Source organism: Colobus angolensis, unplaced genomic scaffold (genome assembly GCF_000951035.1).
Source record: "Colobus angolensis palliatus isolate OR3802 unplaced genomic scaffold, Cang.pa_1.0 Scaffold17, whole genome shotgun sequence".
In the NCBI taxonomy this organism is placed as follows: Eukaryota; Metazoa; Chordata; class Mammalia; order Primates; family Cercopithecidae; genus Colobus; species Colobus angolensis.
Window position 1 is genome coordinate 10,793,743 of NW_012114821.1, and position 24,399 is coordinate 10,818,141.

General features: G+C 49.4%; 1 protein-coding gene across 7 annotated transcripts in view; it reads left to right on the forward strand.

The window, feature by feature from the left end:
• ZFAT (zinc finger and AT hook domain containing) overlaps nucleotides 1-22,321 on the forward strand; it is a 234,020-nt gene extending 211,699 nt beyond the window's left edge. For all 7 annotated transcript variants that reach the window (XR_001001369.1, XM_011938135.1, XM_011938140.1 and 4 more), the window contains one exon: nucleotides 21,390-22,321. Coding sequence is in view for 6 of the 7 variants with exons in the window: in XM_011938135.1 (XP_011793525.1) it covers nucleotides 21,390-21,629 (240 nt within the window). In the remaining variant the exon portion in view is untranslated. The remainder of the gene's footprint in view (nucleotides 1-21,389) is intronic.
• The last annotated feature ends 2,078 nt before the right edge of the window (nucleotides 22,322-24,399 follow it).

Consider the following 24,399-nt stretch of genomic DNA (forward strand, 5'->3'; position numbering starts at 1 on the left):
AACTGCATGTGTCCTCTGTGGGCAGTCAAATTGGTTGCGTATCTCCAGGACCGAGAGCATATGCACCCAGAGTGCTTTTTAGGCCTCAGATGATCTAATACTAGATTCTTAGGCATATGCTCAGAATTTCTAATAGATACCTATGATCCAGGTTTTACTTTTATCTTTTAATGCCAAGTCCTTTTGATCTTGGTAAAATCCTGAAGTCTCACTGATGACTTTGGTTTTTTCCCTGTATCGTAGCCCTTACTATGACAACCACTTTTCAGCTGCACGCTTTTGTTGGCTGGTGAGGTTAGGCTCCTGCCTAATGAACTCTGCAGTGCAATTCATTTGATCCCGGGCCTCTGCCAACTTTAATCGTATGAAGGTCCTAATTATACGTGCAGGTAGCCTCTTAAAAGTGTTCTCATACTTCACATTCCTTATAGAATGTTCTTTGTGTTGTTGCGGAATGGTGACCTTTAGCATGGAGATTCAGAAACAAAAAGTTCATTCACAGTCTTGGCAATGGGTTACTCTCCCTTGTCACCTAATGCCAACTGCTGTCCTTTGTAGGCCTTTCTTAGTTCTCCTATAGTTGTTTGAACCTTTTCTTCTTCTTTGTCTTAACTAAAACTTCTTTCAGAGACTTCTGCTTCTGGTATGACTTTGGACGGCTGCTACTCCACGTTGCATCCTCTCCCAAAGCTCTTTTATTACTTGCTTAGCTCTCTTACACCATAGTAGTTACAGAAAATTCCATTTCTTTGTGAAATTTTTAAAGTAAAAATAAGCCCCATGATATATCTGTGGCCATATGAGAAATGGTTTGAAAACATAGAGAACAAAGGTTATTCTCTATTTCATTATGATGCCTTTTTCCCGTACAAGCCATCCTTAGCTAACCGGAGGATGCTCATCTACTCAACTTGGCTTTTCTTCCTTTTCCTAAGTCCCCATCTTTCTGCTATTATGTCCCAAGAAGCTGCAGCCTTGGTTGGTGCTATTTGCAGAATCCCACTTTATTTGAGTTTTAATACTGCTGAGTTTATTACTGTTTGCTCAGTGCCTGTTTCCTGACCCATGTCCTTAGCCAAGGCAGGTTGGTTTTAATTGACATCTCCCCTCCAGGCAGCTTCACCCTGGGAAGTAGTCCTTGCTGGCTGAGATCGCTTGGTCTGGTTCAAGTTCGGGGCCAAGGCCAGGCTGTAATAGCCCTGACGAGAGTGAACGAGGGCTGTCCCACATATGGAGGAGAGTGATGTGGGTCCTCTGTGGACTCGTTGCACCTCAGGATGGCCCTTGTTCATTCTCACCAGAACAGTAGTCTCCATCCCGGCCGGAGGAATTCCCCGAAACAAGAACTCTTGGTGTCCCCCTTCTTCCTACTCTTGCTATCCATCTGGTGTCCCCACCTGGTGGAGGGCTTCCAGGCCACTCCAGTGTCTACGCCAGAACCTGGGAAGCCCTCTTGCCTCCTTGCTTCTCCCACCCGACGTCTGCCCTGTCAGCACATGTTGTGGGCTCCTGCTTCACAAGGGGCCTCAAATAGTCCCTCTGGCTCCCGGCTACCACCTTCATTTAAGCCCTTGCTACCCAGAATGTGGTCCCCGGGCCAGCAGTGTCAGCATCAGGGGGCTTGTGAGAAATGCAGAGTGCCTGGCTTCACTGCACCCCTCCCAAATCAGGCTCTGTGTGTAACCAGCAGCGGGGGCATCCTGCACATTAGAATTTTAGAAGCCTGTTCTCAGCTGTCAGTCCCCCTCCCCTGGCTTATAGAGGATGCTCTTGTCTTTCCATTCTGCTGCTCCGAGATCCAGTTTTCACATAGAAGCCAGAGTGATCTTTTAGAAGTATCATTACATCACAGTAACCCTTACTTTAAAACCCTCCAATAACTCAGAAAGTCTCCAGTAAACTTAGAATAGAAGCTCTCCATGGCCCACAAGGCCCAACAGCAAGGTGCCCGCCTTTCTCCCTCCATTTTCCTTCTCGCTTCATGGTGGGATGTTTCAAGAAGACCCACCCCACCCGTGCTGACTGTGGAGGCGCAAGATCCGGGAGCAGCTGCTTCTGCATAAAAGCAAACACTCCAAGAAGGAGCACAACCTGCGAGGGGGTCCCTGCATGTCAGGATAGCCCCCGCCCATTAGGACACATCAGGTTAGACCCTGTGGTCAGCTTCAGCTCTCAGATTGTCAGGTCCTTCCTGCCCTGAGGGCGCAATTAGGAAGGGAATATTTTCAGAGAAGCAGAAACTGTCCTCCCTCTCCAGGCAGTGGTGAAGATGCGGCCGCGGAGGAGGAGTACCCTCTCTCACCCCATCACAGGTCTTAGGAACTGTATCACAGACCATATCTAGTGTAGTTGATACCCATGGCTTTCCCCCCAGCAAACTGGAAGCTCCATGAGAGCAGGTGACAATTTGGTCTCGCCCATCTCTGGGATCTCTAGCACTTGGCTCAGGGCCTGGTACATTTTAGAGGCTTCATAAGCATTCAAAACCATGAATGCCAGATCAGATGTCGGGAAGCTGAGCTAGTGGGGCACAGTTGCCCTGGGTGTGACTTGTGCTGAGCAGCCTCGTACTCTCCAGGCTGGCAGTGCATACCCTACCACAGGAGATGCAGGCCTCTGGGACAGAGTCCCCCTGCCCCGGATGGACAGCACAAGGGGGTATCTCTGGAGAAGCCTGTTTCATGGGAGTCACCCCAGCTCATGTCACAGTGGATGGAGGAGCCCTTGGCACAGCCAGTGGTGTAGCAAGGGGCTAAAGGACAGCCAGACTGCTTGGGCTGGAACCCTGGATCTGTCACATAATAGTGTGTGACCTTGGACAAAACACTTCTCTTCTTTGAACTTGTGTTTCCCCATCTGTATAATGGGAAGATCATGGAACTTACTCCAAGGGGCTGTTGTATGCATTATACCTAATTATGCAAGATGAAGCCACTGGCCCTGTGCCTGGCACATGGCTGGGTCAATCAATCTTAGCTGCTGTGATCATGGAAACAGCATAGCTCCTTACCTCTCACTGTGCATGTAGAATTCAGCCACAGCCATTTCTGCTTCTGGTCGCTTCCATTTAGCAGGTGAGTGCTGATGTGGTATTGTCTAGGCTCTGTGCTTGGCATCAGGAGTCCAGGGTGGATAAGTCACCACCTTTTTTTTTTTTTTTCGAGACAGGGTCTCACTCTGTCACCAAGGCTGGAGTACAGTGGCATGATTATGGGTCACTGCAGCCTCAACCTCCCCAGCTCAAGTGATCCTCCCACCCCAGCCTCCAGAGTAGCTGGGACCACAGGTGTGAACCACTGTGCCTGGCTAATTTTTGTATTTTTTCTAGAGACAGAATTTGGCCATGTTGCACAGGCTGGTCTCGAGCTACTGTGCTCAAGTGATCTGTCCACCTTGGCCCCCTGAAGTGTTGGGATTACAGGTGTGAGCCACCACACTGTGCCAGACGCTACCTCTCATGGCAGAGCTTGTTGCTTGGTCCAGGGAGGTAAACGCATAGGTTATACAAATTAACATGATTGTGACTCAGAACCATTTGACCCCTTACAAACTCCAGTTGAGTCATTGTGAGTAATTCCCTCAGAGGAGGCCCTGGGGGAGGCATTATGATGGACCAAATGTTCATGTTCTCCCCTAAGTTCATATGATTGCAATCTAATCCCCAAAATGATGGCATTTGGAGGTGGGTTCTTTGGGAGGTGATTAGGTCATGTGGATGGAGCCCCATGAATAGGACGAGTGCCTTAATAAGAGGGGAGAGAGCTTGATCTCTCTTTCTAGCATGTCAGAATACAATTACAGGTCAATAATCTGCCCTTGGAAGAAGGGCCTGCACTGTAATCTAACCATGCTGGCTCCCTGATCTCAGACTTCTAGCCGCCAGAACTGTAAGAGATAGATGTCTGTTGCTTATAAGTCACTCAACTTGTGCTGCTTTGTGACAGCAGCCTGAGCTGAGCCCATTGCCCAAGGTAAGAGGAGCTGGATAGGAGGTGGTTCTGTGTGAGAGGGACTTAAGACTAGGCCAAAAGAGAGTTGTTGAATTAAGTAGATCTTCCTACTCTGAGAGAGAAGGATGTGGGTCATGTGGATTTGAAGAGCAGGAGCTGGTGTCTCTCTGGGGTTTCAGCATAAGATCTGAGACTGTCATGTCAACACCAGTAGGGTGAATGTCCAAGCTTCACTGGTGCTCAAAATAAGAAGAGATAGCCAGTTTCTTTTTCTGTTCTTAGATCTGCTTGCTACTAATGAACTTACCTCGATAAGTTTGATGAGTGATTTAAATGGTTTGTGTTTTGTTATGATAAACATACTTTAAACAAACAAACAAAAAACCACTTTATTCTGGGGAGTTTGGTTTTTCTACCTTGGGCAAGGGATGTTGCTTTGTGGTTGTCCAGGGAGGAATACGACCTGGGTCCTGCCAGCTCCATTTTCCTTCTCTGCTCGGTTACCAGCAAGGCCCTGTTGGGGTTCTGTGGAGGCTTCAGGTCATTCATGTTAAAGTACTGGGAAGGAAACTGCTAGTGGAAGCAGATTGCTTAATTACGGGGAGAAGAGTGTGCGTCAGCTGGGGAAAGAAGCCAAGCCCTTCCCCAGCAGGCACCAAGACAGCGTCCTCCAGGTGGCCCACGAAAGGGCAGCGGATCGATCCCATCCCCGCAGCTTTATCGAGCACCTGCCCTTCAGGTTGACAGAGCCACCAGCAATGAGAAAGGCTGGGGCCTGCAAGGATGGTCACACGGGTGGTTTTGTGAAAGTCAGGCAGGTGGAAATGTACAAAGGAAACTAGTCCTAAAGTACAGTGGAGGGGACTTGGGTGAGAACAAATCTGAAACGTTTGCCCAACCCCAACAGCTGCACAGCTGTGCAGGGATCACCAGGCAGGGGTGTGGAGAGAGGAGAATGTGTAGGGAAGAGAGTGCTCCCTGTGTGAGGACCAGGCAATGCTGTAGAGCTGCCACGCCAGGCCTGGCACTAAATCAAATAGAGATTCAGTGTATGTGTGCTTAAAGGTGAAGGAAGTCAAGTGGTATGCATAATAAATGTGTCTAAATATCAAAAGATATTTGTGAGGAGGGAGAAGCTCTGCCTGCCTCCTTCCCTTTCATGATGAATCTGCTCTGAATTGTTTCAGCACAGCTTTGAAGTATCTCCTGGGGTCCACATTTGAATAATTCAATTCAGTGTTTATTGAGCGCCTACTATAAGCTGGGTGCCCTGTGGCTATGGCATGATGGTGTGGAGGGGATGTGTGAAGCACATGGGCAGGAGCTTAAGTGCATGGGAGCTTGGCTTAGCTGGGGAGGGGAGGGGGCGGCGGACACTTCCTCCAGGAGCAGTCATGAGTGTTGCACCTCATGCACCTGCCCTGTGCCAGGCACTGCCCCCTGCCCCGCTGTCTCTTTTCTTTCTCACACGCTCTCTCTACCATGTAGATCTCTCTAGTTTCCCACAATTTATGAGAGAAGGTTTCCTTTTCTAGTCAAATGATTATTCAGACCAAACTAAGCTACACCTAGACTGCCAAGACATGCAAGAGGTACAAGATGCTCTAGTCACGGGCATCCCCTTTCTGTTGCCCACTGAGTTGGTTTGGCCAGTATGGGAACCTTTTCATCCTCTTCTTACAGCACTGAGGTCAGGAAGCCTGCATTGCTCCTCTCTTCCTGTTTCCAAGGTCCTTCTCTCTCAATGAAGAAAGCTGGCCCTTCCCGTTCCCCTCAGGTCCGGGGACCTGGTGGACGAGTTCGTATTGCAGGTGGCAGCAGAGCTCTCCAGTGCCTGGGGCTTAGGAAACAGGGTTGCAGCTGTGTTGGCCGATAGTGGAGTCTCAGTGTTGCAGAGACCCAGGTGACACAGGAGATGGGTGGTGACTGCTGTTAGCAAGCTGCCTTTACAACTTAGGCTTTGGACTGTGCATGGGATTTATACTTTTGGGAAAGAAAATGTGTGTGCTGTCTACTTACCACCAAGAGAAAAATAGGGTGGAGACGCGGCACTACCCTGTCTTCCTCCATGGAAGGTGTCTAGCCTGACAGTGGAATGAATCGCGGCCTTCCTCACTTCCGGTGCTTGCTTTCCTCCTTAAAAGGCTTAAAAGGCTTTAAATCGATGTATGGAGTGGTTTCTTCCTGCCTGTGAATATCTTCTGATATTTCCACAAGTTTCTTGCACATAATGCCCCCTCAGAACACCCTTATTTTTGTCCTGTATAGGTATGTATTTCTGGAGTTAGGAATTTATGATGTTTTTTTACAAATCACATTCATTTATGCCTTTTCTTTCCTCTATAAATTCAGGATTGTGTTTGCTGTTTCTCTTTGTTTCTGACTTATACAGCTCCACTCTTCACCTAGGGTTGTGAAAGCAAATGTGCTTGCTTGTTAACCTTGTAAAATGGTCCTGCCAGTCCCCCTTTTGAGAATGAAAAGGAAGCTATTGCTTGGTTATAATTTAAGCAGTGAGTGAAACCCTAATCACTGGAAAAAATAAGGCTCCTTCCCCAGAGCTTCAACACACACAGGGGAATATTCTACCTGCAAGAATCGACTGCAGTGTTCTTTTTTCATTCTTCTTGTTGGGTTGTATTTGGATTTTTGTCTGCAGTCCTCTAATTCTAACAATAACATGGAGTCTGCGAATTTCTGAGTGGAAGGGACCGTAGAAGATGTTGGCCGTTTGGGAGGAAATAATGAATTGCACACTTTCCTTTGTTCTCGAGGTATGGAAGCATCTGAGAAACAAGACATGAGTGAATCAGATGGTAATGAGAACAACAGGAGAGGAAGAGGAATTGGAGACCAGTTGAGCCATCTAGTCACAGGCAGGGCTGGGCAACAGCAGGGCAGCTCTTCCTAGAAGGGCAGTTGCTTGCCCGTAGCACATGGAGTCTCAACCCGATGGACCCAGGACTCCCACTGAATAATGACTACCTTATAACACTCCTTTTGCTCTCTTGAAATGAAATTCATAGATTCCTACAAATGCATGACTTAAAAAACAAACAGCACAACAAAAAACTCTGATGTCCTAACTGAAATAACAAGAAGTAAATGGAAAGTTATTAATAATAAAATAATAAGAAATTGAGTATTTTAATATTCAGACGTGACAATACCAAGATACAGTGGTAGGCAGGACAATGGTGCCCCAGAGATGTCCACGTCCTCATCCCCAGAACCTGCAAATATGTTACGTTTTACATGGCAGGCGGGAATTAAGGTTGCTAATTAACTGAATCCAAGATGGGGAGATTATCCTGGATTATGCACATGGACTTAGTGTGATCACACGTGTCCTTAAACAGGGAAGAGGAAGGAGGTAGGGTCAGAACCAGAGAGATGACATCATAAGAAAGACTCCACCAAATGTTGGCTTTGAAGATGGAAGCAGGCCACAAGCCAAGGAATGCAGGAGCCTTTAGAAGCTGGAAAAGCCAAGGAGGTAGATTCTCTCCTAAAGTCTCCAGCCGGGAACACAGCCCTGCTGAAGTGTTGGTTTTAGCTCATTGAGACCCATTTCAAACTTCTGAACTCTAGAACTGAAAGATGATACATTTGTGTTGTTTTATCCTGCTAAATTTCTAGTAATTTGTTAAAGCAACAATGAGAAAATGAAATAAAAACATAACCATGTGGTCAGGAAACTGGACCCTTTCCTTACTCCTTATACAAAAATTAATTCAAGATGGATTAGAGATTTAAATGTTAGACCTAAAACCGTAAAAACCCTAGAAGAAAACCTAGGTAATACCATTCAGGACATAGGCATGGGCAAGGACTTCATGTCTAAAACACCAAAAGCAATGGCAACAAAAGCCAAAATTGACAAATGGGATATAATTAAACTAAAGAGCTTCTGCACAGCAAAAGAAACTACCATCAGAGTGAACAGGCAACCTACAGAATGGGAGAAAATTTTTGCAATCTACTTATCCAGAACCTATAAAGAACTCAATCAAATTTACAAGAAAAAAACAACCCCATCAAAAAGTGGGCAAAGGATATGAACAGACACTTCTCAAAAGAAGACATTCATACAGCCAACAGACACATGAAAAAATGCTCATCATCACTCGCCATCAGAGAAATGTAAATCAAAACCACAATGAGATACCATCTCACACCAGTTAGAATGGCAATCATTAAAAAGTCAGGAAACAACAGGTGCTGGAGAGAATGTGGAGAAATAGGAACACTTTTACACTGTTGGTGGGACTGTAAACTAGTCCAACCATTGTGGAAAACAGTGTGGCGATTCCTCAGGGATCTAGAACTGGAAATAACATTTGACCCAGCCATCCATTACTGGGTATATACCCAAAGGATTATAAGTCATGCTGCTATAAAGACATATGCACACATATGTTTATTGCAGCACTATTCACAATAGCAAAGACTTGGAATCAACCCAAATGTCCATCAGTGACAGACTGGATTAAGAAAATGTGGCACATATACACCATGGAATACTATGTAGCCATAAAAAAGGATGAGTTTCTGTCCTTTGTAGGACAGATGCAGCTGGAAACCTTCATTCTCAGCAAACTGTCACAAGAACACAAAACCAAACACCGCATGTTCTCACTCATAGGTGGGAATTGAACAATGAGATCACTTGGACACAGGAAGGGGATCATCACACACCGGGTCCTATTGTGGAGAATGGGGGGGGAGGGATAGCATTAGGAGATATACCTAATGTAAATGACGAGTTAATGGGTGCAGCACACCAACAGGGCACATGTATACATATGTAACAAACTTGCACGTTGTGCACATGTACCCTAGAACTTAAAGTATAATAAAAATAATAATAAAAAAAATAATGATGTGGTCAGGTGCCTTCTCCTAAGCGTAGTATCCACTCTGGGTGCACCAGCCGCAAGCACAGGCTGAGAGCACGTTGTGACTTGAGGGTGAGGCCGCTCATGTGAGCAGCATTGCTGATGCTGCAGGGCTTTCCTAAAGAAAATGAAGTGCAGTCTTCCCCCACTGGAAATAGCAGTTGTATTTCTAGAAGAATGCAGCACACAGACTGTACTCTGTGTCTATACAGGAAACAGTTAGGTTCTAGGTTCAGAACATCATAAATAAGGTTGTTGCTATTGTTTATTTTTACCTTGTGACTGTTTGGGGGAAAAATTTGGAAGTCATGGTGAGAACAGAACACTTACTGGTTGTGAGGGACATCCTGACGCATTGTTGCCCACACCTGCAGCTTTCAGAAAGATCTCTACAGGGGATGGAGGGTTCCGCTGCTGAGGTGCACTGGCTTCAGCATGGTGGAGGAGGAGAGCTCTAGGCAGGCAGGGACAGCAGGGCAGACAGGAGGCCAAGCCACCGGCTTGCGTTTCTTCTCCAGGCCCTCTGAGGGAGGTATGTGAGAGGGCGGCGGGGAGGCAGGATTTGCCTCTCAGACTTCTGAAAGGGTGGGAATTCCTGCTTTATGGACTTTACCAGGAAGGGGTAAAGGGCAGTCTCTCCTGTTAATTCCGGTGTCCATCCTGAGGAAGAATCCAGCATGATGGTCTTGGAGCAGCTATTTGCATAACTTTAGCAATGGGGAGTTGGTTATGTCAATTCCAGACAGCAGCCCACTGTATTCTGTAGCCTCTCTGTCAGCCCTGGCCCCCACCAGAACCAGCAGTACATCTGATGGCCCCTCATGTGACAACCCCTTGTGTATTTGAAGGCACAGGACATCCTTTGGGCCCTGCATCTTCTGTTCTCTAGATCAGATATCTCCAAGTACCCCAGCCATTTTTTTTCTAGAACTGCTCAGCCTTCTTGGAATATTGACTGAGTCTTTAGTCCTCTTCATGGTTGAGCCCAGGCATGGACTCCAGGGGAGGTCTGAAGCCGATTGCAGTTGGAAGAGATTGCGATGGAACTTTGTCCCTCTTTTCGGTGTACTCTAAGCTGCCTTTACAGTGGCTGTGCTCACCATTCACTCACCTTGATCTTGGTGCCACCTCAAACCCCTGCATCTCTTTTACATGTACTACTCTCAGATTCTGTGCCTCCCATCTGTGTGTGTGATATTAGGTGGTAAACTGAGGCACAGACTTTTGTGCTGATCCACATAACTAAGAAGTTGCTTAAGGGCTCTTGTGGTCAGACCTAGAGTGAGAAACAGCATGGCCTGGACGGGGTAGCTCTGTGGGGAGGGGAGGACTGGAGTGCTCTGGCCTGCATTTCGTGGTGGAGCCGACTGGTCCCGCAATGCTTTGGACGTGGAGTGTGTGTGAGAGCAGAGTCTGGGCTGATGCCTAAGCCTTTTGGTTTGAGAGGAGGGTGGGTGGTGGTGCCTTCTACCAAGAAGAGGACAGAGGAGGGAGGAGCAGGTTGGGTTGGCAGAAAGTGACTGGTTCCATTTTGTCTTCGTTAACTTAGAAATGACTATTTGACACCCACATGGATATGTCTAGTAGGAAATATGCTATGCACATTTGAATTTCAGGGGAAGGGTTTGGTCTAGACATACATTGGGGAGTTGTCAGCCTGAAGTCAGTATTTGAAGCCATGAGCCTGGCTGAGATGATGGAAGGAGGGTATGTGAAGAGAGAAGAGCCTCCTGGGGCTGAACTCTGGGGCCCTGTGCCACTTAGAGGTCCAGAAGCGGAGACAGATGCAGCAGAGATGGAGAGGGAGCAGCCAGGGAGGAGGGAGGATACTGAGGAGGGAGCTGCACTGTGGGGCAAGTGAAGAAAATGGCCCAGGAGAGGAGCAAGGGAGGGCTGGAGGCTGCAGAGGCTGCAGAGGCTGAGCAAGGAGCAGACTGAGCTGTGAGGGTTGGGCTGGGCCAGGGTGGCAGTCACTGCACTCCGGAAGAGGGCAGGCCGGGGGAGCACTGGGCCTAAGAGCCTCCTAGAATGGGTTGAGGAGGATGGGCACAGCTCAGATAGACTATAGAGGCTCCTCTGCTGGTCCCCATCACTACACCCTCTTGCCATGTTCAGGCCTGTCCTCTTCACGGGATACCGGGCTGTCCCTGTTCTCCCTACCTCCAGGCTTTCTGCTTCCTCTTCCACATAGCTGCCTCCTACACCTCAGGGGAGTGAGCTTGGGGGTCTGATCAGGTCTCTGCTGTCTAATAGAGAGGCACCAATTAATTTTAGAGTAAAACTAAAATTCCTGTAAGATCCTTCATGATCTGGGTCCTGATGGTCTCTCTAGTCTTTTTTCTTTCCTCTTTGTTTCATCTGTTCCCCCTCTATACACCGTACCCCTGCCACTTGTTCTGTGCTCTGGCTATACTGAATTTCATTGCATCTTGTTCTGTGCTCTGGCTATACTGAATTTCACTGCATCTTGTTCTGTGCTGTGGCTATACTGAATTTCATTGCATCTGTCCAGCCCTTGGGCTGTTGCTACACCCTTTCTTCTGCCTGGTGCTTTTCCCCATCTCTTTATACCTCCTCCCATTCTTCAGACTCCTAGGAATCCCACAGTGTTCCAGACCAGGACCACCATCTTCAGGAAACCATTCCTGGCCACCGGCTGCTTCCCACCCCACCTTCCCTCGAGCCTGGCAACCCAGGACAAGCCCCCTGTCCTTTTCTCCCCTGGACCGCAGCCTGTTGGGGGCACGGACTGTGTCTGGCCTCATGGTTCTGTTTCCAGCCTCCACCAGAGCATCTGACACATGCTAAATTCTCAGTGGACAGACAGAAGAGAGAGCCCAGAAGTTGTCTGAAGTATATATAGGAATTGAGCACATGAGAGATGTGGCACTCCAAAGCAGAGAATGGGTGGCTTTCAGAGATGGCTTATTCAACAAATGGCCGACCTCTTGACGGTGTCTAAACACAGAGGCCACCTCGATTCGTCTTGCAAATCAGGTGCTGATGTTATGTAACTGCATGTTCCTGACTCCACCCAAGAAAAGTGACAGCTTTCCACTCTAGCAGCTCAGCACAAGCACTGGCCTTTCACACCTGTTCCCCATGTTAGCCTTGTTTTCTATCCATCTTCTGCTTTCTCAGTCACTTCTGGCCCCAGAAAACCAACCTGCCCATCTGCCAACTTCATTAGCAAAGAAAGGGCCGCTGAATGCTCAGCATGGGGGCGCTGTTTACCTGTACGAAGGCCCCACTAAGCAGCGTCTGGGCTGTGAGGGGCCTCCCGAAGTCAGACCTCCACTCTTCCTTAGAAGTCCCCCTGGAACTGGAACCGCAGTGCCTGAGCTGCCGTGCTTGGGGTTTTTTGCATTCGCTCTCTAACTAACACTCTCTTATTCCTGTGGTTGCTCAGTGTGGAGGTCAAGTCCTGGTGGGGCATCTTCCCTCCTCTTCAGCTGTGCCTCATCTGGTGGTGATTTGAGTGAGACCTCCACTCTGCACTCTTTATCCCAGTGATTCATTCAAGAAGCAGCATTCACTGTCACCATTGTGCCGGGAAGGCGAGGGAGAGCACGACACAGGTCGCGCCTCCTCAGAGCGGCATAAAGTGCTAGCTGGGATCCAGTGCCGCTGGTGTATAACAGGAGTCAGTACAGCGTTGTAAGGGGACACTGGCGGAGCCTCCTGGAGGAGAGGGCGTGGACCTGAGTTCTCAAGGGCAAGAAGGGATCTTTGGGAAAAGATGGTGGACCAGCACAGTTGGAAGTTCAGAGGCGAGAGAGCATGTGTGTTCAGTAACCAAAATTGAGTGTGGGGGAAGGAGTCAGGCAGGGAGGGCCTTGCCTGTCCAACAGGGGAGCTTGCACTTTGTTTTGAAGGTTATAGGAAGCCGTGAATATTATAGAGAAGGCTGTGGGCTTTGGAGGTTTTTGACTTGGTTTCAAATTCCAGAATCACCTGTTACTAGCTGAGGGCTCACATCAACTCTCTGAGCCACCCCTTCTTCTCGAAGGGATGTGATGGGAATCCCCTCTACCCTGCCTTCCTCAGGGCTCCATGAGAATTACAGGAGGTGTGGGATCCACACACACTCTGTAAACTGGGAGGGGCCGACCTATTCAGGTCATTATGAGAAGTGACTCTAAACCAGGGGGCAAGTAGTGTCACAGGCTACAGAAGAGAAAGAAGGGAAGGAAACGTGAGTGAGGAGAGATTTCTTCTACCTATTAGGCCTTTGTTGAGTTTTAAAGATGGAGATACCGCAGTGTAGCGACGGACACAAAGCCATGCCCATACCCACATGCATGTACACACACATATCACATCCACGTATGTGCACAATATTCAGGTACACACACAACCATAAACCTCCACATACGCATGGATATCCACGTAGACATGTGCAAATATATGGACACATACAGACCAATATACATGCACATGTACATATGCACACATGGACACACACCTGCACACACCGATACACACATGAACACACATGCACGCCCATGTTCCTGCACACAGGCATGCATGTGTACATAGCAAACTCTCGCATACGCCCCTCACCCCTGTGCACATTGCCTACATCTAGCCTTCGATTGGCTCCTGTCTTTGCATCACTGCCTCTCCCATGCCTGATCTCATCAAGTCCTACCCATCATGGTGCTTACTGCATTCTCTGTGGTGATGATCTTGACAATGGCTGTGTTCTCCTGGTGGCTTTCTGTGTTCTGTCCGCCTCCCCTGAAGCCTGGAAGGCTGGATCTGGATCTGGGGCTGCCTCCCAGCAGGTTCTGAGAACTGATCCTGAGAACAATAGGAGTGCCAACAAGAGGAGAAGAAATTGTGGCTTATCTGTTCATTTCCTGAGCCGCAGCCCCAGGTGCCTTCCCTTTCAAGGACATTAATGACATCTGCGAGAAGGCTGTTCTCCAAGACATGGTTTAATAAATAGGGACCTGATTCAATTTATTTAAAAATGGATTTGAAACATGAAGGATGCCTGAGGTGAAACAACCTCCTGGTGGTGGCGGCGATGGTGGCAGAGATGACGGTGGAGTTTCTTTCCCCTGAAAAACATAAAGGATGATTCCTGTCCTAAAGAGACCCCCAGCTGGAATTCCCGAAGTGAAGGCAGTTCATCTTCCTCCCAGTGCCTGACGGAGGGCACAGGCTTGTGGGAGGGCACTGGGAATGTGGGCAGCATCTAAAGGCAGCTGCACTGGTGGCAGCTTTGTTTCAAAGGGATACAAACCCAGTAAGAGGTTAACTGATGCCATCCCACTGTCATTGTGGTTTTTCATTTTAGGGCCATCAGGGGTTTTATTTTAAATTCCTTTATTCTTCACTTACTTGTGTGTTGGGAGCTAAGTTCAAATAATTTGGTAGGTTTTGCGTGGTCTGATAAAACCCTGGAAATTCCAATACCCTGTCATGACTGAACAGGCAGGCGGCCTGAGCCCCTCTGCACAGGCACGTGGGGAACTCGCGCCCCAGGAGGTTCTTCGCACTGTATTTTGAAAGCTGTGATGCCAATTTGTGTTGTTTTATCATTTTCCACCAGCAGTTTTAAAAATTGTTACTTTAAATACCCAGCTACTAAGAACATTTTCCCTTTCTCGTTGCCGCCTCTGTGGGATTCAGCCGTGAGATTCAGCTCTGTCTCCTCTTAATGAGTCTTTGTTTGTCATATTTTGATGTCCTTGAATGTGTCCTGGGGCTGTTTCGATGTCCTGGGGAGGCGTGTTGGTGCAGCCTCTGACACAGAAGGACCTATGTTAGGGGATTGGGTTTCAGAGGCTGTGGGCCAGGTTATACACTAAGGTCAAGTGTCCCCATGGGCCGCTGCCTTCCCCACAGTCTTCCTGTTTGGCAAGACACGTCCCCATCAGTGTCAAGAATTCCAGAAAACGTGTTTCAGGTGAGGAGGGGTTGTCCTTCCTGCTTCAGCCAGCCTCCAGGCATTTTTGAGAACATGTTTCCCAGGCAGAGGGTACTTTGACAGAGGAGTCCATCAGTGCCTTCTCATTAGAGAGGAAAGAGAGGTATGAAAAAAGACTGTGCTAGGGTCAAATGGAGGAGGCCAGTGGGAGAATCAAGAAGATTGTGTGGACTCTGACACTGCAGCCTCCTGCTTGGCCAAGCCCAGAGCTGTGCACAGTGGCCTGGCTGCTGCGACCATCAGGCTCAGAGGCCTGGGAGAGCAGGGGGGAAGCAACTATGTAACTCCCCAGGACCCTCCCCAGAACCCCCCAGGGCAGCTTGTCATCCTCCCCTGTGTCTCCCCTCCTCTAAAGCTGGGACACTAAGACTTCTTAGGGTGCTGTGAAGACTAAGTACCTAATACACGTAAACTCTTCACACAGCACCTGATCCACAACAAGTACTTCTTATTATTCCAGATTGTAGTCTCCGAGCCCTAGGTCTGTCCAGATGATGATGTCTCCATCGTCATCAGCATTGTGTGTTTACTGCTTTCTTCGTTTATCCAAGGATGTTCCCAGCTACTCTGGAAGCTGAGGCGGGAGGAACTCTTAAGCTGTGATTGCATCACTTTACTCCAGCCTGGGTGACAGGGTGAGACCTTGTCTCAAAATAATAATAACCATTACGACTATTATAAATAATATTGTTATTCCAGGGAAAATCTACTTGGCGTTTGCCCTTGCCCAGGTGCCATGTTGGACATTCTGACTGTGTTCTTCCAGTAACCAAAGTGCTTTGTGGCTTGTTGTGAAGTTGCCTCGTGCAGGCTGGGGAATTTTGTAGACCAGAAGTCAAAAAATCTGTGCTCTATTTCCAACACTGTGGCCCTGGGCAGTTTATTTTCTCTGAGCCTTGACTTCCCTTCCATAGAATAAGGTGATTAGACCTTTGGGACTTTTGGAACCAAAAGGGACTCTCCTCCATAGACAGTGCACCGTCTTCCCTACTTTCACATCATCTGGGGGGGCTCCTGCCAGATAGAGTTTGAACCAAGGGCAGGCAGTTTGCACCAACCTAAATCACCATCACCCACTATGTGCCTACCAAGAGCATGGCATTGGGCTGAGTACGGAGGAACCAGCGCTGTACTTGCTTCTGGGGAGATCTGTGCAGAGATAGATTGTAAAAGCCTTTTTTGTGCACTGGCTCCTCAGGGCACCCTTGGAGCACTGTGGGAGCAATGCAGGACCCACCTTCCTTGAGGAGGGTTTCCTAAGCTAGAGGAACTTCTGGGATTTTCTTAAATGTTGGGGGAAGAAAGCTTAACCTGAGAGGAATGGGTTTTACAAAGGAAGTGAGGAGAGGAGCTAGAGGAGAAGGAGAAGGCAGAACAGGCAGGGGAGTAGAAAAAAAGCAAGATAATGAGGCAGCCAGAGCCATGCCCGCTGCATGGCACACAGCGGAGTATCCATCGACGTTTGCTGGATGAATGGATAATGATGGGTTAAAGCCAAGGAAGACATGGGGTCTCAAGGGGAAGCTGCCCTTCAGCCTGAAGAGAGCCCAGCAAAGTGCTGGTCCTGACAGTGATCTTGTCCAGACTCCAGAATGCTGGAGACAGCAGAGCAGCAGAACGCAGTGCCTGATTCAGTGAATAATCTGCACATCCCAGGGGTTAAGGGTTTCTATCAAGCTATCTATGCTGCTGCTAATTTATCTGATAGATGTGTTAGATACAGCATTTGGGGGAAATGGAGTACTCATCTCGGGATAATGACCCTGTGAACGCTGTATTATTTCTGTGGCAAAGAACAATTTTAAGCCTGTGCTAATAGATTAAGCTACTAGAGTGATTATTTTGAACAAAGAGAGTGGTTGAGAGTTCTACAGCCAGCCTGAGACTAATCAGGAGGAGTAAAGAGTGATAATTTAATCATATCAACTCATAACATGGGATACTAATAGTCGCTGTCACACTACACCAGCTGAAGGAGGTCTCTGAACCACCCAGACCAAGTTCCAGCTTTTGCTACTTTCTGGCTGTTTGACCTTACAGAAGTCACCAGGCCAGGAGGAGCTTCAGTGTCCCCATTTGTAAAGTAGGAACACAAATGCCCAACGCACAAGACATTGTGTGTGAAGAATCAGGACAAGGTGTGGGAGAATGTTCAGTAAACTGCAAGTGGCCGGGTGGATATTGGGTGCCATGGGAGCCAGGAAGGAGGCACGTGATTTGTAAACACTGCCTAAAAGCAAACAGAGTGTGATCGTATACCACGAAATGCACAAAGGGGTGCACTCTGCAGAAAGCCTTATGAACCCGTTCTGTAAAGCAACTCTTTCATTCCCTCTACACGTTAGCTTTTTGTGACATGGACATCTGTGTGGGCAGCGTCTGCAGGGCCAGCAGAGCCACTCGTGAACACTGGGGAGAGTGGAAAGGAGGCCCACCAGCAGGCTGCGGGGAACCTTCAGGAACCCTGCGTGTCTTGGACGTTCAGTAACACGACAGGGCAACAGCATGCTTCCCGCATGCTTCCCTGTCCCATTTGTGCACACTGGGAAGCCTGCTCTTTGTAGGACTTGTGAAATACACATTACCATTGCCTCCATTGCTTTTTCTGGTGAATGAAGCCCAAAGGATGATGCTGGGAAACTTTTTTGTACTCTGATAATTAGCAGTGGGTGAATTTCGAGGGGATTCTGTTGGACAAACCCTGGAGGCTGAAAATTGAAAAACCAAAACAAAATAAATGGAGAAAGGTTATCTTTAAATAGATTTAATACTCAGAAAAGATACTACGGGCAAATAAATGTAAATATTTAGAGGGATAATGAGAGAGGCATACTTCTCAGAAAGTCTTCTCACATTAGGCAAGTTTTGATTCATAAATGTCACAGATTGGATGACGCAGGGCCCTTCTTTGAAAACCTTTAGTGCCTTCCTTTGTAAAATGAAGGCTCAATCTCTTAGCTCAAGACCAAGGCTTTCCAAGATCCACCTGTGAACTTCGTTTCAGGCCTCACCTACTGCTTCTCCCCCAGATGCCTTCTCTCCTGTGACTTTTGCGTAGCCCTGTTCTTGCCTTGCTTGACAGACATCCCTGAATGCTTCTCACTTGCAGACAGAGGTATGATCTGGAGCTCAGGAGTGGTGGCTGGAGTCTGGCTCAGCCGGGAGTGAAAGTGCCTGGGGGGTCAGAGAAGAAGTCAAGGTGGGAGACCCAGGAATCCTCCAGGCTTTGTGATGGGCAGAAGGAGAAGAGCAGTGAGCGACCCTGCAGTCTGGGAGGGGCGCGGAACAGAGCCCAGTGCTGGGGAGGGGAGTGGTGAAAGCAGTGAAGAGAGGGTCTCATGCCGGATGGTAAAGAGGGCTCTGGAAGGGTGAAAACGGGACTCTGCCCAGTGGGTTTGGTGACTGGGAGGTGGCCGGTGGCCTTGGCAGGGCTGTAGGGCACACACCTTTTCTTTGCTCACTCTCTTCTCTTGCCCGTGATGTCCTTTCCCACCACAGACCCTCTGTGGCCTATGCCACCTTCCAAGAAGTGCTCCCAGGCGCTGCTGCTGCAGAGTTATTAACACATCGTTTACCTCCAGGTCGGGCACGCTGGCCTCCTCTGCGGCGTCTATGGGCAGCAGCCATTTCCAGGCCAGCGAGGGACCTCCTGTTTCCTTCTGGTTGGTCCTGAGAACTTGGAGTGTGTCCCCTGTGCTTCCAGGGGACAGGAGGCTGCAGCCTATCCTCCTAAAAGGCCTGGCCCTGGCATGTTTCTCCTTGTCCTTGGCAGTGACTTCAGCCACTGTCCATACTTGGGCATTGTGGTGTTAGTGTTTTTAAAGGGTGAGAGTTTTTAGCCAGTGGAAAATTTCCATCAGTGAAGGAGTCACTGTCCGCTTTAGGGTTAGCTTTGGTGGCAGTCACTGTGTCCACAGAATGGTGCCATGACGCAGAGCCTGTGTTAAAGCTCATGGATGGGTTTGTCTCCCTGTATTGTATGTGGTCTGTTTACCCAGAGTGTGGAGGGCTTGTTTGCACATGTGAGGCCCTGGGGACCTGGGTGTAAACCATTCCCATCCCCTCACCGTTTCCTTTGTGTGGCATTTACTGACAGGTAAGAGGAGAAAAGATTAGCTGCGTGTTGCCTCCCCTTTCCCAGTCTTCTGTCAGGTTCTCTCTTGCAAAGTGAAATAATATTTACTTCTAAAATCCTGGTTCATGGTATATTTTCCCAGTTAAATGAAATTGAAACAAATGGGAAAAGATGAAAAAACAGATCTCGGTTCACTCTAAAAAAACAAATCAGTCTAAATGTGTTGATAGTTTCCACTCAGAATAGCTCTCCAGCTCCAGGTGAATTCTATCAGTCCAAATCAAAAGTTCCTTCCAGTCCATAATGTTGGAACCTCCGGAGCCCACCCCGGAGGAACCTTTTCCATTTTTCTCTCTGAATTAAACATGCCCCACCTGTTGACACAGCCCTTCTCACTCGCAGAGACAGGAATAATCACAGGGTTAGGATGAGACCCTCCAAGCCAGTTGGGCCCTCCCCAGAGAGAGAGCAGAGTCAGAAGAGACAGGGAGCGGGAGGCCACCCAATGCCAATTGCAGGCCAGGAAACGACCCGGACATGTCGTGAGTGGGACCTCATGGGGGCTGCCCGAGCACACTTGCTGCTCCCTACACCTCCTGGGAGTCATTGCTCCCCGATCTGCCTGGAGCCCATTCCTATGCCTCCCCTGGGACCCCAACACCAGCATAGGCTGCCCGGCAGGAGCCCAGCTACTCCACAGCACAGTCATTCACTGTGCCCTGTGCCTGCACCATGAGACTCGGCTTCCTCAGAGGACTGTGGTTTTCTAGTGCCCAGCGTGGCATCTGACACCTAGTGGATCATCAGTCAGCGAATACTGAGCATATGCTGTGCGCCAGGCAATCAGCTTGGCTCTGCGGAAACAGTTGTGACCAGGCAGACATGGTCCTGCCCTTGTGGAGCTTGCAGTCTACTGGTAGCTGGTAAGGTGACAGAAGTTCCGTAGAGTGAAAGAATGAGTGATTGACATGCTAGAATACCTTCCAGGTAGCAGCAGGTATTTAAGAAAGTGTGGTCGAGGCCGGGCGCAGTGGCTCATGCCTGTAATCCCAGCACTTTAGGAGGCCAAGGCGAGTGGATCACTTGAGCTCAGGAGTTCAAGACCAGCCTGCGCAATGTGGAGAAACCCTTTTTGTATCAAAAATACAAAAATTCATTAGGTGTGATGGCATATGCCTATAGTACCAGCTACTTGGGAGGCTGAGGCAGGAGGATGGCTTGAGCCCAGGAGGCGGAGGATGCAGTGAGCTGAGATCGCACCACTGTACTCCAGCCTGGGCAACAGAGTCAGACCTTGTCTCTAAAAAAAAAAAAAGTGGTTGAATGAGCGAATGAATGAAGGAATTGAAAGGTCGGTGCTGTTATTGAGTACCCACTTTGCATATAGAATCTCTTTCCATTCTCCCAGGAATCCTCTGGAGAACACATTTTAGTCACTGTTTTACAGATGAGTAGACTGAAGGTTGTGGGCAAAAGTGTCTTGCCCAGGCCTCATAGCTTAAAAATGGTGGAACTGATGTGCGAAGCCCGGTCAGTGCAGCACAAAGCACATGCTCTCTCCACCTTGGCATTCAGACTCATCTGGAAATGAATGGGTATCCCTGACACCCCTCTGTAAGGCTGAAGGCTCTCTTATCCTCCAGCTAAATAACTCCAGGCCCCTTTGCTTTCCTCTTGTGTCTGTTTTCTAATCCTTCACTCATTTTTGCAGCTCTAAGATCTCAATTCCGTGTCTTTTGTTTCTCATCTCAAGATCAAAGACAGTTGTTATTTAAAAACAGCCCAGAGCTGGCAGCGTGAGGGATGTGGGGTATTAGTACCAGCTGGCATTTGGATCTTGCCTGGAATCTGGCAGCTTGGAGCTTCAGAGAAAGGCCTGGCCGTAGAATCCATGAGGTCCCGTCCCCTGACTGATACCCAGAAGACTCCTGTCCAGCCCTGTGGCAGTGAGTTTCTACCAGCAGGCCTTCCGCCAAATAGTTAAGGCATTAGTATTGCTGGACGGAGGACACCTGGGGAAAATCAGGCCTGCCGGGCCTTTGCTGCTTCCTAGTGTGATACAGAGGCAAGCTCCCTGAGTGTGGAAACATAGCCCAGGATGGACCTCATGCCTTTATCACTGCCAGATGGACCGGCCATAAATTTCCAGGAGCACCCCCCAACCGCTACTCCTGACACTTGCAGTAAATAACCCCCACAAGGCCTTCCAGCCCTCCTTCTCTAGGTAGCCCCACACCTCCCGGAAGCAGCTTGGCGTCAGAAAACAACCTTGGACTCTGGGTTTGAACTTGGGTTCCACCATTTGCCACAGCTGGGAACCTGACCACGTTGCCCTGTATTGCTGAACCTCATTCTGATCATCTGGAAAATGGGCATGAGAGCACGCACGGCCTTGTAGAGAGGATCGGTGGAGAATGGACATGCTCCCACAGTGCACTGGTTGCTCCTAAGCTGTAGTTGTGACTCGGTTGTTACACTGGACCGGGAGGTAGGCGCTGTGTGACCTTTCTCTTGCCCTTCTCCCACAGGTCACCGAGGAGGAGCCCAGCTCCAACCACACGGTCATGATCCAGGAGACAGTCCAGCAAGCGTCCGTGGAGCTTGCCGAGCAGCACCACCTGCTGGTGTCCTCCGATGACGTGGAGGGCATTGAGACGGTGACCGTCTACACGCAGGGCGGGGAGGCCTCGGAGTTCATCGTCTACGTGCAGGAGGCCATGCAGCCTGTGGAGGAGCAGGCTGTGGAGCAGCCGGCCCAGGAACTCTAGAGGACGTGTGGCATCGGATGGCCACGGGGTGGGGCTGCCAGGCTCTGCAGGCACCCAGGGTGGGGAGGCCGCCCTTCCTGCCCGACCCACAGAATGGTGCTCTCCTTTGCCCTCCCTGCCCGGCAGCCTGATGGGACTCTCCTAGTCCAACTTGGGGTGGGCAAGGCAGTCAGCATCACCAGCAACACCACAGGACCCTGTCCCCAGCATACACACACACCCCTGACCCTTACCATCTGCTTCCTGAAAGATTTCAGCGCCAGCTCCCCTACACGTCCCCCCACACCTTCACCCCTTGCTTCAGGATTCGAACAGAGACTCCCAGTGCCCCTCAGCATCTTCCCTGAATCACAGCCCCAGCTCCTTGACCCCCATCTAGGTGCCAAATGTTCATCTGCAGCCGCTCTGCAGCCTGGTGAGAGGGAGACAGCCATCGCGTAGAAAGTGACCTTACGGGTTTTTAATCACTGCTGAGTGGGGTGGGGGTAGTGGGATTGTCCTGGCTTTGTCGACAAAGTCCCACTTCCCTGAGTATCGAGTGCCCCTGTTACCAAGTGAGGTAAATTCACCCCGTCACAGGGTCTCGCCCTACCATCCTGGAATTATTTTGCTTTTAAGATAAATGCACTATTTGACTGTTCACCTCCCTTTCTAAGGAGGTGAGGTGGATGGAATAAAGACAGTTCCTGTCTAATGCTTTGGTTCCTCAGGCGGGATGGCTTACATTTCCGCTTCCCAAGTTGAAATCTTGAATTTGGAGCCGACCCAGAAGGACCCCATCCAAACCCAGGCCCTTAAAATGCAGACAATGAGGCTCTTTCCTCTGCGTTGAGGTTTGCTTTGGAAACTTCTTGAGGTTAATGATCTCACCTTCCATTTCCTGGCAACCAGCATTTGATTTGTTGCCAGCCGAGAAGTGGCAGTGCCCTCTTCTCCACTGTGTATTTGGGAGGAGCAATGCACTGACCATCAAAGGCGTCATAACACAGGACTGTGTGACCAAGGTTTCTCGTCTGGGTGCTCCACATAGATGCCATACGTTTGGAACGCCTGCTCTGCGCACAGCATTGTGGGGGCATTGACTTGAGTCCTGCTATACCCAGCCCAGCCCTGGGGTGTCTTGACATTTTCAGCGTCTGACACCCTGAGGTCAAGGTTTGCTTCCTCCGAGAACCCTTTCTTGCAATGAAATCCAATGCAAGTTTAGAAGCAAATAAAAGAGTAGCCGCCCTGTTGAAGAGGGCAGAGTTTACTTGGCCCTCCCTGTTGCTAGCCCTCTCACCTCACCCCAGCAGGGCCTGAGGGCACCTCCTGGGAGAAGCTTAAAAGCTGCTGCTCTGATTCAGGTAGGACAGTGACTCCTTGCCTTAAGCAAGGAAGAGGGAGAACGCTGCTGCCTTGGGATGAGTTAGGGAAAGCTTCACGGTGGAGGTGACCTGTGATAGGGCCTGGGAACCTAGATGGGCTTTGTACCTCCAGGGATTGGGGTGGGAGGGAGCGAGAAAGGAATTCCAAAGAAGAGTCACAGCACCCCCTGGGGTGGGCAGTGTGGGAGGTGAACTTAAACCATGAGCATTTGTGTTTGTCTGGGGGCAACTCTAAAGGGAAGGGCGGAAAGATCAGCAGAAGCCAGATCCTAGAAGAGCAGGGATGCGAAATGGTGGATGTGGATTTTACCCTGTCCGCTGTGGGGCAGGCAGTGGCATTTGATAGAGGAGGGGAAGGGCGAGGAGGTCAGGGTGGTTCTCCAGAATGAGACATCTTGCCCATGCATCGGCGTGGTCTGTGGTGAGATGGGTGAGTGCCCAGCTCGCAGGCAGAGGACCTGGGCTCCAACCCTGCTCTGTCACTTATCCACGTGACCTTGCCATGCCACCAGACCTCTCAGCCTTAGTTTACCCATCTCTGAAATGGGTCTGAGGATAATTGCTGACTCCTGATGATTAAGAAGATTAAATGAGTGAAGCTTCTGAAGCTGTTAGAAGTGTCCTGGCCCATACTCTGGAAGTATCACAGATTGCTTGTATTCCTGGCATGAGGGTCTTACACATGAGTATCCCTCAGACTCCTCCCTCAAGGGCATAAGGTAGCGGGAGAGGGGGGCCATGAAGGTGACCTGGGAGGACTCCCAGGGTGTGCTCCGTGCTCTGAGCAGCCTGAGTGCGGAGCCTGCCCTGCCTGGACACACAGACCCTGTGTACTTACCTTCCCTTCCCGTCTCCTTGGATTACGAGGAAATGCAGAAAGCTGAGGTGAGACATTGCCAGTGGTTCTGGCTGACCAGGCCTGGTGGGTGTGTGGGTGGGGCAGGCAGGAGGCCTGGTTCTCCGCGGTTCTTTCCTGGGGAGCTGATGCTGGGCTCAGAGGGGAAGCTTTCAAAGCCAGTGGTCCATTCATGTGACTGTGAGATGGAGCTTCTCACTGCTCCCGACCCCCTTGGCTGTTATTCTCGGGTGCTTTTTGACCCCAGGTGTTTTTTTGTGTCAGGCAAGGTGAAAGCTTGTGCTAAAAGGCTGAATTCTCTACCTCTGTGTTTTAGAATGTGTGTTAAGTACCTACTGTGTGCCAGATACCATACGAGGCCCTTTCAGGGGCATCTTCCTGTTCAGACTTCCCGTCCACCTGTGTCTTCCTAAGACTGAACACTGGCGCTTCTGTGTTGGGATTATGGGTGTTTGCATCACAGCAACCCAGGGAGTTTGGTGCTATTGTTAGAATTTTATTGATGGGAACTGTTAGCACAGGGAGGTTTAGTAACTTGCTCGAGGTC